This window comes from Pipistrellus kuhlii, unplaced genomic scaffold, assembly GCF_014108245.1.
Source record: "Pipistrellus kuhlii isolate mPipKuh1 unplaced genomic scaffold, mPipKuh1.p scaffold_m20_p_2, whole genome shotgun sequence".
Classification (NCBI taxonomy): Eukaryota; Metazoa; Chordata; class Mammalia; order Chiroptera; family Vespertilionidae; genus Pipistrellus; species Pipistrellus kuhlii.
In genome coordinates, this window is record NW_023425515.1 from 39,062,635 (window position 1) to 39,075,198 (window position 12,564).

The 12,564-nt window shown below is 38.8% G+C and overlaps 1 protein-coding gene across 3 annotated transcripts in view; it reads left to right on the forward strand.

The window, feature by feature from the left end:
- The window catches only part of LOC118724655 (kininogen-1), a 101,530-nt gene that overhangs the window by 80,704 nt on the left and 8,262 nt on the right, over positions 1-12,564 (forward strand). For all 3 annotated transcript variants that reach the window (XM_045583780.1, XM_036448212.2, XM_045583779.1), the window contains exons 4-7: positions 1,775-1,947; positions 3,818-3,925; positions 9,069-9,153; positions 10,035-10,195. In XM_045583780.1, coding sequence (XP_045439736.1) covers positions 1,775-1,947; positions 3,818-3,925; positions 9,069-9,153; positions 10,035-10,195 — 527 coding nt within the window. The remainder of the gene's footprint in view (positions 1-1,774; positions 1,948-3,817; positions 3,926-9,068; positions 9,154-10,034; positions 10,196-12,564) is intronic.

The window sequence follows — 12,564 nt, forward strand, 5'->3', positions numbered from 1 at the left end:
GCACAAGGCCATTTGCAGCCTTGGTGGGGGTTGGGGTCTGTGGTGACAGAGTCCTGAGGTGGTGCCAGGCTCCTGCCAGTCATCCCCTGGACTCTCCCTGATCAGCAGCTCTCAATTAAGGGTGTGCAAATGCTCTGAGAAAGGACTAGAAAACATGCCACATGCTTCAATTACAGGGGTGTCCTAGAGCCAGAAAAGCATAGGATTTGAAGTCAGATCCGGCCTGCAATCCTTCAAAAGCTCTTCACCTTTTTTATTCCCCTTTTCCTGAAAATGGAATCACAGTAATTCTCACTGCAGAGGGTTACTGAAGATTGAAACTAGATGGCAGGCTTGAAGTTACAAGCATAAGAATGTAATCATCATCAGAATAAAAGTAATCATGGCTGACATTTATTGAGCACCTGTTGCTAGCTTCAGTGCTAATTGTTTTACATATGTTGATTTATTTAATCCTCACAACAATTCTATAAGGCAAGTGTTAATGCTCTCATTTACAAATGAGGAAACCCAGGCCCAGCACAGTTAAATATCTTCCCCAGTATCCCATAGCTATCAATTAATAGAGTTGATATACTAGACCTTGTAAAAATGGAGCCACTTATGCAGAGATATAACCACTATTAGCTCCTTCCCTCTGGTGGCACGGTGGCTGGGTGCAGAAGAATGGGCACATCTAGGGAATGTTAATCACAAAAGCCAACCCAGAACTGGCCTTTTGCAAGATAGGGTTTTAGTATAGGAGACTCAAGAATAGCATCCTCAGCAATACTTCTGAACATCAATGGAGGAGCAATTTTGTGTCTTGGCCTTAGTCATCCATAAGGAAAACTATATTTCTTGAGTTTCAGCTCTTGCAAGAAGTGGCATTCAAAGAAAAGCAGTTGAAAACAGAAAAGAAATCACAATTTTTTTAAAAAATGTTGGAATTGTTTTTTATTACTTAGTCTAAGAACTTTATCTCATAAGCAAATTTTCACATGATGCAGAACACTGCACTTATATACTAGGAGAGAAAAAGCTCTTTGCCACACCTTATTGTTCTGCAATTACTACTAGTAATTTCATTGATTTTAGATAGGAAGGGAAAGGGACAGAGATAGAAACATCAATGATTAGTGAGAAGCAATGATTGGCCTCCTCATGCACACCCCCCACTGAGGATCAAGCCCCCAACTCAGACATATGCCTTGACCAGAATTGAACTCAGGTCTCTTCGTAATTCCGCAGGCCAACGTTCTATCCACTGAACAACCAAACCAGCTAGGGCACTACAATGATTTTTTAATAAATTTAAAATAATTATGCACAATAGTATGCACATAAATTGTTTCTAAGTTAATATTAGATTTTTTCCATTCTGAAAAAAGCAGTTCTGCTGAAACCGGCTTGGCTCAGTGGAGAGAGCGTCAGCATATAGACTGAAAAGTCCTGGGTTTGATTTCAGTCAAGGACATGTACCTTGGTTGCAGGCACATCCCTGGTAGGGGCTGTGCAGGAGGCAGCTGGTCGATGTTTCTCTCTCATCAATGTTTCTAGCTCTCTATCCCCCTCCCTTCCTCTCTGTAAAAAATAAATAAAAATAAAAAATCAATAAAACATATATTTTTCTTAAAAAGCAATCCTGTGTTCCCTTTTCCTAATACATAATAGAATTTACTAGCAAGTCTGCTTACCATAGTCTTCAAAATTATCTTACTTATTTAGGACAATGTATCTGAATGTGGGTTTTGCTCATTAACGCTGCCCTTTTGTCTACTTTTTCTTTGTCAAGCCAAGGGCCCTGTGGTGACCTCCGAGTATGAATGCCATGGCTGTGTGTACCCCATAACAACAGTCCCCCATGACTTGGACCCTGTTCTGAGACATGCCATTCAACATTTTAACAACCACACTGATCATTCCCACCTCTTTGCTGTGAAAGAAGTAAAAAAGGCACAGAGACAGGTTTGTGCTTTAGTTTTCATTTCTCACAGTATTGTTAAAATTTGCTTGATCTTTATGTTTAGGGTTTCATTGCCTAAAATAAACCATTGGTCAATAGAAAACCTATGATTCCATGACCAGTGGTGAGGCAGCTCTTTTTGTCCTCATCTGACTGGCATAGGAGGTAAAGATCTTTCTCTTGAGTCAAAGTGATTCAGAAACTGCAATATATAAAGGGGAAAAGTGTGGCTAATCAGAACCCTGGCTCTGAGGTGGGTTTTAATGAATGGGTAGTCAGAAATACATGTTTTTCTGAGAGATGGTGAGATGAAAAGATCAGTCTAGCCTTAAGGTTTTGAGAAAATTACATTATCACTTAGCTATCATGAGTCAAACATGACTCCAAAATATTATATGGTACCCAAACAGGTGGCATGGCTTTCTGAGAACTTTCTAAATTTTCTGAACTCTCTAAATTATAGTTTTCATATCATTAAAAAAAAAGAAATACTTGGAAATCTGGCCTTTTCATTGACCCACTTTACTAAGTTTTTAGTGACAGTTGACTGGGTCATAATTTCAGTGTCTAATTATGAGGGACTTATGTTAGTCAGTAACAGTCCCTGCTTTCAATAGACCACCCAACTTCCCTTCATGCAAGAGCTTGTTCTACTCAATTATGTTCATAGCAGCTATCTGGGTGGGACTAGCCTAAGATAAAGCAGCACAGAAAGTACTGGCTTACTGTCTGGGAACTTGAGAACTTATCAGTAAAGGCCATTCTAGCTCCAAGGTTTTTTTAAGGTTCTAAAAGAGTATTATTAATATTTCACAAAATTCAAAAGCTCATTATTTTTCTGTTGGCTGGCTGAGGAAATGTTGCTAAGTTTTTCTTAAAGAAATACAGTAATTCCACCTATATATTGCCTTTTATTTTCAGACTAGAGGCCCAGTTCATCAAATTCGTGCATGGGAGGGAGAGGGTCCAGGTCCCCTCAAGCCCAGCCTGCACTCTCTCCAATCCAAAATCCCTTGGGGGATGTCCGACTGATGGTTTAGGTCCAATCCCATGTATTTGTCCAAAACTGGCAGTCAGACATCCCTCTCACAATCCTGGATTACTGGCTCCTAACCGTCCACCTGCCTGCCTGCCTGATTGCCCCTAACTGCCTTCCTCCCTCCTCCTCCCCCCTGGCCAGCCTGATCACCCTTAACCACTTTTGCCTGCTGGTCTGACCACCCATCACTGCCCCACATCTGGTCTGATCACCCCTAACTGCCTCTGCTTGCTGGCCTGATTGCCCCCAACAGTCCTTCCCACTGGCCTAGTTGCCCCTAACTGCCCTGCCCCACGACCTGGTCACCCCTAATTGCCAGCCCCACCAGCCTGATCACTCCTAACTGCCCTCCTCCGCTGGCCTGGTTGCCCCTAACTGCTCCTCCCTGCTGGCCTGGTCACTCCCAGCTGGCCTCCTGCCAGCCTGGAAGCCCCAAGCAGCCTGCTTGCTCAGTCATTTGGTCACCCATCACTAACCCTCCTACCAACCCGGTTGCCCTATGTAGTCTACTGCTCAGTGGTTTGGTCGTCCTTCAATAACCCCCTGCCAACCTGGTCACCCCACACAGCCGGTTCAGTCAACTGTTCAATTGTTTCAGTTGCCATGGTGACTTAGGCTTTTATATATATATAGATTTATCGGAATGTGTGTGTGTGTTGAGGAGTGTGAGAGTCATAAAGTGCTTAATACTTATTCAATAATGACATTTGCCTAGCAATAATAGTTTATATGTTTGAGTACTTTAAATATGCCAGGCAGTATTCTAAGTTCCTTATAATACACTGAATAATGTTTAAACTGCCCTTTAACTATTCAATTCAACATTGTTTCAGATGGAGTCCGGATGGAACTATGAAGTTACTTACTTAATTGAGCAAACTAATTGTTCCAAGGAGAATTTTAAAGTCTTAACCCGAGACTGCAAGGCCCTTCTCAAAGGTGTAAGTAGGCTAAAATCAAATTATAAAGTTATTAGCATTTGGTATCCAGTATTTACAGGTGTGGGAATACTCAGATACCTAGGAAGACTTGGCCTCTAAGATTTTAGATGACATGCATGAATTCACAGCCACATTCTCCATGTCACTAGTCAAGCTGCCTTACTTAACAAACTCTGTACATCTATTGGCAATAAGCATTTGTATGTATAACCAGTGCCTGATATAAAATGATGTCCTATCAAGTTTGTCCTTTCATGTCTTCACATTTTCCTGTCTCCTATCCTGCCCCACCTCTAAGGTCCTTCCCGGTGCTCCTGAGCTCTGCCCAAGACTCTCCTTAACTTCAAACTTGCCTTTGCTTATTTTATTCTCTCCCCTCCCCTTTCCTTCCTTTATTTTTTTTATTTTTATTTTTTTTAATATATTTTATTGATTTTGTACAGAGAGGAAGGGAGAGAGATAGAGAGTTAGAAACATCGATGAGAGAGAGTCACCGATCAGCTGCCTCCTGCACCCCCCCGCCCCCCACTGGGGATATGCCCGCAACCAAGGTATATGCCCTTGACCGGAATCGAACCCGGGTCCCTTCAGTCCCCAAGCCGATGCTCTATCCATTGAGCCAAACCGGTTTCAGCTCCTTCCTTTATTTTTAATAACAATCCTGAGCCTCCATCACTTTATCAGAACCAAAGTTATGTTACAAGAGTGTATCACAAGGTGGCAGTAGTTAGTGCATGTGTGGATACCTAAGGTACAATGACCATCTCAGGGACATTTGCATTTTAGCAGAAAACTACTTAAAACAGGTGATTGCTTCAAGCCCTTAGTCTGTTATTCTACTTCTACAATTCCATTATGTGGGAAGAAAATGAGAAACTCAGACAATAAGATATTACATTCAGCATTATTATCAATAGAAAAACATTGGAAATGTTTTCAACATTAGTGAATGTTTAAATAAATTACAGTATATCCATTCAGTAGAATATATGCAGCCATTGAAAGTATGCTTACAGATTTTTTTAGTGACTTAGTAAAATGGTTATAACATGGTAAGTTAAAAAAATATATATAAGTGTAGATACATATTCATTTAATATATAAAGTAAATGTAAATATCAAAAGTGATAGAGGGGTCCTGGCTGGTTTGGTTCAGTGAATAGAACATCGGACTGCAGACAAAAGGGATCTAGGTTCAATTCAGTTAAAGGCACATGCTCTTGATCCCTAGTAGGGGGTGTTCAGGAGGGAGCCAATCAATGAGTCTCTCTCATCATTGATGTTTCTATGTCTCTCTCCCTTTCCCTTCCTCTCTGAAATCAAGAAAAATATATTTAAATTAATTTAAGAAGAATTGATGTGTGTATTATATTTTATCTTTTCAGTCAAGAACTTGGCATACATGTATACTTAATCAAATTTTATTTTAAACTTCTAAAAGTGGTGTAATTTTATTTATATGTCCAGAACATTGCTCACTGAAGTTATTTCTAAGTTTTGTAAGCATGTTTTTTGTTTATTTGTTTATTTTTTATTATTGCTCTGAAGAATTAAACCATTTTATTTTTTTAATATTATTTTTATATAAATGTATCAATTTAGATATATTTACCTTATATTCAGCAAGTTAGCTCTGATTAACTCTAACAGCTTTGCATTCTTTCCTTTGATTGTCCTATGTGTAAAATAAGGTATTATTTTATCTCCTTTTTTCCAATGCTCAAGTTTTGTTCTGTGTCTCAATGAATTGAGGAAACTTCCAGACATATTCCACACATATTTGTGTTTCACTCTTGATTTTATTGGAAACATCTCTAGAATTTTGTCATTTATAATATTTGCTATGGGTTCCAAGTAGGCATTCATATTAAAGAAGCATCTTTACATCCTTACATTCCTGCTTTTAAAGAACTTCGTTTGTTTTTTTAGTAAGAAATTGGTGTTAACAGACTCTTATCGATAGATATAGAGAAAAAAACTGACAGCTTTCAGAGGGGAGACAACTCGTGGGGTTAGGTGAGAAAGTTGAAAGAATTAAGCAAAAAAACAAAATCCCAAAAACTCACAGACAGATTACCAGAGAGAAAGGGGTTGGGGGAAAGTAGAAGAAAATAAAAGGGGGATAAGTGATGACAGAAGGAGACTTGACTTTGGGTAGTAAACACTCACTTCAATATACAGATGACATATTATAGAATTGTACACTTGAAGCTTATATATTTAACCAAGGTGACACCTACAAATTTTTTTAATTTAAGAAAAAAAATTTGTGTTAGAATTTAACAAATGCTTTAAATATGTATTCAAATATCATGTTACGTATTTCTAATTTAATCTGTTACGTTGTTTTGACAACTTTTTAATAATAACCTCTAGATTCATAAACTCTATTTGCCTAGTGTTAATTATTCTTTAAATGTGCATTTGGATTTTATTTTTAGTTTAAGAAATCTACATCTTTATAAGTGCAAGTGGTTTGATAGTTTTCTTAGTGTGTTTGTGTGTGCATCCTATTTTTTCAGGTTTTGGTGTTCAGATTATAGTTTTCTAGAATGAATTGGATATGTGTTACATGCAGTTGAGTCAGCTCTGACTCCTCATGACCCTATGAATGAGTGATGGCCACACTGTCGTTACCCAAACAGCTCTGTTGAGCACCTGTAGACTCATTTCTGTGGCTTCTCTTATGGAGTCATCAGTCCATGTCATATTTGGTCTTCCTCTTTTCCTGGTGCCTTCTATTTTGTAGTTAGATGGTTAGCCACTATTTTTTGACTTGAGTCACTATTTTCTATATTCAGAAACAGTTTACATAGCAAAGAACTAAATGTTTCTTTAATTTTAAAAAATTATTTATCTGTAAAACATCTATGTTGTTTGGAGGTGAGAAAAGGAATGGAAGTTGAGAGTAATGATAGTATTCTCTGTTCTTCAGTTACTGGTCCATTTAAATTTGTTCTTGTGTTTAAGTTAGTGTTAGTTATTTATAGTTTTCCAGAAAAGAGTCCATTTCGTTGGGATTTAAAGTAGCATTCACTTGTTCATAATTATTCTCTTATACTTTTAGCATCTTTTTACCTTTGCTATGATGCTTTTTTTTTGCATTTGATTTTTTTTTTCTTATCCCAAGAATGACCATTTAGATTTATTAATGGTTTCTGTTTTCTAGTTCATCAGTTTTGCTTTATTGTTTCTGCCTTTTTTGTTTTGTTTAAGGCTATTTATTATTCTTTTCCTTTTTCTAACTTTCTGATATAAATAAACTCGGTTTGAGGTTGTCTTGTTTGTTTCTTGCCTCTTTCTCTTTAAATTTCAAAAGCATATAAAGCCATGAGTATGATTTCAAGTGCGGCTCTGTCAACATTCTGTAAACTTCTCAGTTTTCTTGTTTTGTTTTTTATATTTTTCCTTTTCCAAATAAGACCCTGACTATTTAGGCAAATGTGTTTAGATTTCCAAGTAGATAGGTTCTTGTTTATTTGTTTAAATATATTTTTAGAAATCTTCTTCTTTTGGTGCTGAGATCAAAGGACATTGAAAGTATTCTTTCATTTTGGAAATGTACTGAGCCTTTCTTGTAACCTAACATAAAAGCAATTCAGCCCTAACCAGTTTGGCTCAGTGGCTAGAGCATCAGCCTACAGACTGAAGGTTCCCAATTTCCATTCTGGTCAAGGGCATGTACCTTGGTTGCTGGAACATCCCCAATAGGTAGTGTGCAGGAAGCAGCTGATCGATGTTACTCTCTCATCGATGTTCCTAACTTTCTATCCCTCTCTGTTCCTGTCTGTAAAAAAATCAATAAAAAATATATTTTAAAAAAGCAATTCAAAATATCTGTGTCAGAGTTATAAAAATATCATTTAAGTCATTTAGGTCATACCACCTAAATACTTTTTTATTATTTTATTCATTTTTATTATGTTATTTTTTTGTCCAGTTGGTCTACCTTAAATATATAGTTGTATATAAAATTTCTCCACCACCATTATTTTAATCTATTTCTCACATATATATCTAATTTCTGTCTTCTGTATTTTAACTCCATGCTTCTAGACTATATCTTTTTTTATTAAATTATAATCTGTGTACATATTTTAACATTTCCCCCCCCTATACATACCCTCCCTCCCCAGAGTTTTGTGTCTATTGGTTGTACTTATATGCATGTATACAAGTCCTATATCTTTATAAATATAAAATTATCTTCTTTACTACCATCATGAGTTTTTTTGTTACCTTGAATTTTCCTTTGTCCAGTATTAGTAATACGCTAGATCTTTTTTCTGTTTATATTTACTTCATATAGTTTTATCATCCATTGTGTTTGATCTACTTTTATCCTTTATATTACATTATTCTTTAAAAAAAATGTAATATATTAATTTGTTTTTAACTTAATTTGGAAGTCTTTGCCTTTGTAAAATAAAAACATGTTTATATTGAATTGTAGAAAGAGAGGATGGGAGAATGATAGAGAAATAGAAATACCAATGAGAGAAAAACATCATCGATCAGCTGCCTCCTGCACACCCCACTCTGGGGATCTAGCCCAAAACCTGGGCATGTGCCCTGACCAGGAAATCTAAACGTGACCTCTTGGTTCCTGGGTTGATATTAAACCACAGAGCACATGGTCTATTCTGGAATTCTTTGTCTTTCTAAAAGATATTTCACCTATTCAAATATATTATTTTTAAATATATATTTATTGATTTCAGAGAGGAAGGGAAAGAGTGAGAGAGATAGAAACATCAATGAGTGAGAGGACCATTGATCAGCTGCCTCCTGCAGATCCCACACTAGGGATCAAGCCTGCAACCTGAGCATAAACCCTGACTGGAAAACGAACCGTGACCCCCTGGTTCATAGATTGGCACTCAACCACTGAGCCATGCTGGCTGGGCTTTATGATTATTATTTCTGTGGTAGGTATTCTTGTCATCTTATTTCATGTGTTGTATAAATATATTTATTGTTGTTGATAATAATACCTAATTGTTTCTTATTCTCTCTTTTGCAGTAGGATTATATTTTGTTTTGTTTTCTTTGCAAAGTCAACATCCTATATTTAATTTTACTAGTTGTTTACTTTAAAAGTTCTTAAAAACCTTTTTTAACTTATTTACTTTTAAAAATCTAGAATACCGGTAAATGTACAGATCTTGCACACGTGGATCCTCAGCTAAGAATTACTTCATTCTCACAGAAGTGTAGGTTTTTATCAGGTATGTGATAATACATGTTTGTGCTATATTAGTATATGCTGATCTAAGACAACTGGTGAGGTTTTTTTTTTTTTATATAGGAATTGTGCTTTAGGTGCAATGATATTATATAATCAACAACCTTTACAGTTTTTCCCCATTTCTGCACAGCTGTGTGCTGTAGCTGATGCACTTGGGACTGCTCTCCCAGTGGCCAGAGGGAATATGGTGATGGAAGGAAAGATATGTTCTTTGAGCAAAACTGACCTCTAGATGCAATGTCAGCTGGTCTTTCTGGTGAATCAGATGTCACTACATCAGGTGTTATAAATTGGGGAAGCTGTGTCTCCTATTTAATCACTCAGAATAAAATTCTTTCAATTACATACTTTTTTCCTCCTGCAGGTTATAATGGGGGAAAGTGAGATAGTGCAAATTTATGGTCAAGCCAGTGTTTCATATACCAAGAGTTGGCTTTTCTTATTTAGAAGATGTTTGCATTCATTCCACAGTGAGAAGCATCATTGAAGCTCCCTGCTCACTAGAATCAGAGGACTTAAAATTTACCCACCTGAGAATCATTTCTTTAAATTAAGCATTGCTTTTTTACACTTTCTTTCAAAAATGCAAAAACTTAGGAACAGTGCAGCTCATTGATATTGAAGGTGTACTAGCTAACACCTTCTGATGGAAGGTTTCACTAAATACCCTTGACTCTGAGGAGAGGAAAAGAGGACAGGCAGTAAGGTGAAGGTCATACAGACAACCTCTACCCGCTCACTACTGGCCTTTAGGCTGCACATGGCCCTCTGCTAATTAGTGCTGGACAATGTGCAGGAGAGGTACTAGGATAGACTGTTTCTTCGGTGCACACACTGACTTATACCTGCTTCTTCTTTCAGCGGAGGATTTTTTCATTGGTTGCCCTGGCTGCCCATCAGAGATACCTGTCGACAGCCAAGATGTGAAGAGGGTTCTGTCTCATTCCATTACAAAATTTAATGCAGAGAATAATGCAGCTTTCTATTTCAAGATTGACATTGTGCACAGAGCAACATCACAGGTCTGTAAATTAAGCTACAAAAATAGTGGCATTATAGCCTATATGCAAACTGCTTACTAATATTGCCACGGATCTTGGATTAAGAAATAGTATATCTGGTAAAAGGAATTGAATGTCACCCTCAACCTCACTACATGCTTGCTATGTGATCTTAGACAAATCATTTAGAACATTCCTTTTTTTTGTCTGTAAAGGACTGGGGTGAGGCTCAAAATAATATACACTGAGTGGCCAGATTATAATGACTTTGAACACATAATAATCTGGCCACTCATTGTATGTATGTGTGTGTGTGTGTGTGTGTGTGTGTCTATAAGGCCTGGTGCATGAATTAGTGCATGGGTGGGGTCCTGCCAGCCTGGCCAGGGAGAAGTGACAAGGGTGGTTGGCCATCCTGCCTGCTGGTCAAATTCCTAGTCAAGGGGACAATTTTCATATTAGCCTTTTATTATATAGGATATACACTGAGTGGTCATATTATTATGCATTCAGACATCATAATAATCTGGCCACTCAGTGTATGTCAAGCCTTGGCTGGGTACTGAGTTGGTTAGAGCATTGTCCCAATATATCAAGTTTGCAGGTTCATCCCCAGTCAGGACAACTACAAGAAACAACCAGTGAATGCATAAATAACTGGAACAAAAAAGATAATATATGTGAATACATTATCTTCTGGAACTTTAAAGTGTTATATAAATTCTAGCAACTATTATTTACACTAGTAAAAGAGAAACATGCAAATTAACCATCACTCTGCTACACCCACAAGCCATAGCCACCAGACAATCAGGAGCAAGTATGCAAATTAACCCAATCAAAATGGCTGTGGTCACTGAGCTGCAGCAAACAAGAGGCTTGGGTTTCCCTGGCAATGGAGAAAGCCAAGCTTCTCTGGTACCCTGGCCAGCCCTGGCCTCTGCTAAAGGCTACAAAGTTTCAATTATAGATGATAAATAAATCCCAGATACCAGGGCTTCTGTTTGTGTCCCCAGTGGGCATGGCCAGCCTGAAAACTACCATAGGCCTCTCGCCCAGGCTACCCCGTGCCCAAAGGGAATCCTCACCCTGATTCGGGGCACCTTCAGGGCAAACTAGCCAACTCCTACCCATGCACCAAGTCTCTAACCTATCTAATAAAAGAGTAATATGCAAATAGACCATCACTCCAACACACAAGATGGCTGTCCCCGTGTGGCCAAAAGATGGCCCCCACAAGATGGCCAGCAGGGGAGGATTGTTGGGAGGGATCAGGCCTGCAATGGAGGGCAGTTGTGGGCGATCAGGCCAGCAGGGGAGGGCAGTTGGGTGGGACCCAGTAGTAAGGGATGGTAGTTGCAGGTGATAAAGCCTGTAAGGGAGGGCAGTTAGGAGTGATCAGGCTGGCAGAGGAGGAATGTTGGGGATGACCGGGCCTGCAGAGAAAAGCAGTTTTGGGGGACCCAAGCCTTCAGGGGAGGGAAGTTAGGGGTGAACAGGCCTGCATGAAAACGCAGTAAGGGGCAATCAGGCTGGCAGGGGAGTGGTTAGGGGGTGATCTGGCTGGCAGGCAGAAGTAGTTAGGGGCAATCAGGAAGGAAGGTGAGCATTTGGGGGCCAGCTGTTCTGGAATGTTTGGGATTCTGGATCCTGGTAGGATTGGGCCTAAATGGGCAGTCAGACATCCCTCAAGGGGTGCCAGGTTGGAGAGGGTCCAGGCTGGGCTGAGGAACACCATCCCACCTTCCAGTGTACAAATTTTGTACACCCGGCCTCTAGGATAATTAATAAAAAGTAAGACAAGGAAAAGCTACTTTTATTCTCTGCCTTTTCAGAGTCCTTTCTTACTGTAGTATCACTTAGTGCCTTAGGATCAGCCGTATGTCAGTCTATCATCACCCAGACTCTCTTCACACTCTCACTTCCATGTCACTTCCCCCCTGCCTAGATGTCCTTCCAGCCCACAAATGTGCCCTCTACTGCTTCATCTTCTTTCCATGCTCTGTCAGTAGATAAGGATCATCTTCGTCCAGGGGTCAGGAACCCAGTTCAACCTGAGCCCCAGCCCTCATGTCCTGGGTAACCCTGAGCTGTCATTCAGACTCACTCAGTCTTTGTGGCCCCATCTGTAAAATGAGTAGCTGGGTGAGAAGAGCCCAAATTTCTCCCAACTTTAATGGCATTTGAGTAATCTATTCATGGGCAGATTCCTATTATAACCCTCAAAACTGGCCTCTCTAAATGTAAACAAAACAGAACCAACAAAAATAATCAAAATGGAACCAAACTGTTTCAACACACCAACATAATCTGATGTTGGGGGAGGGAAACTTACTTATAACAATTCATACTTTTGGCTCAGTAATTGAATGTCTAGAAATTTGAAATGG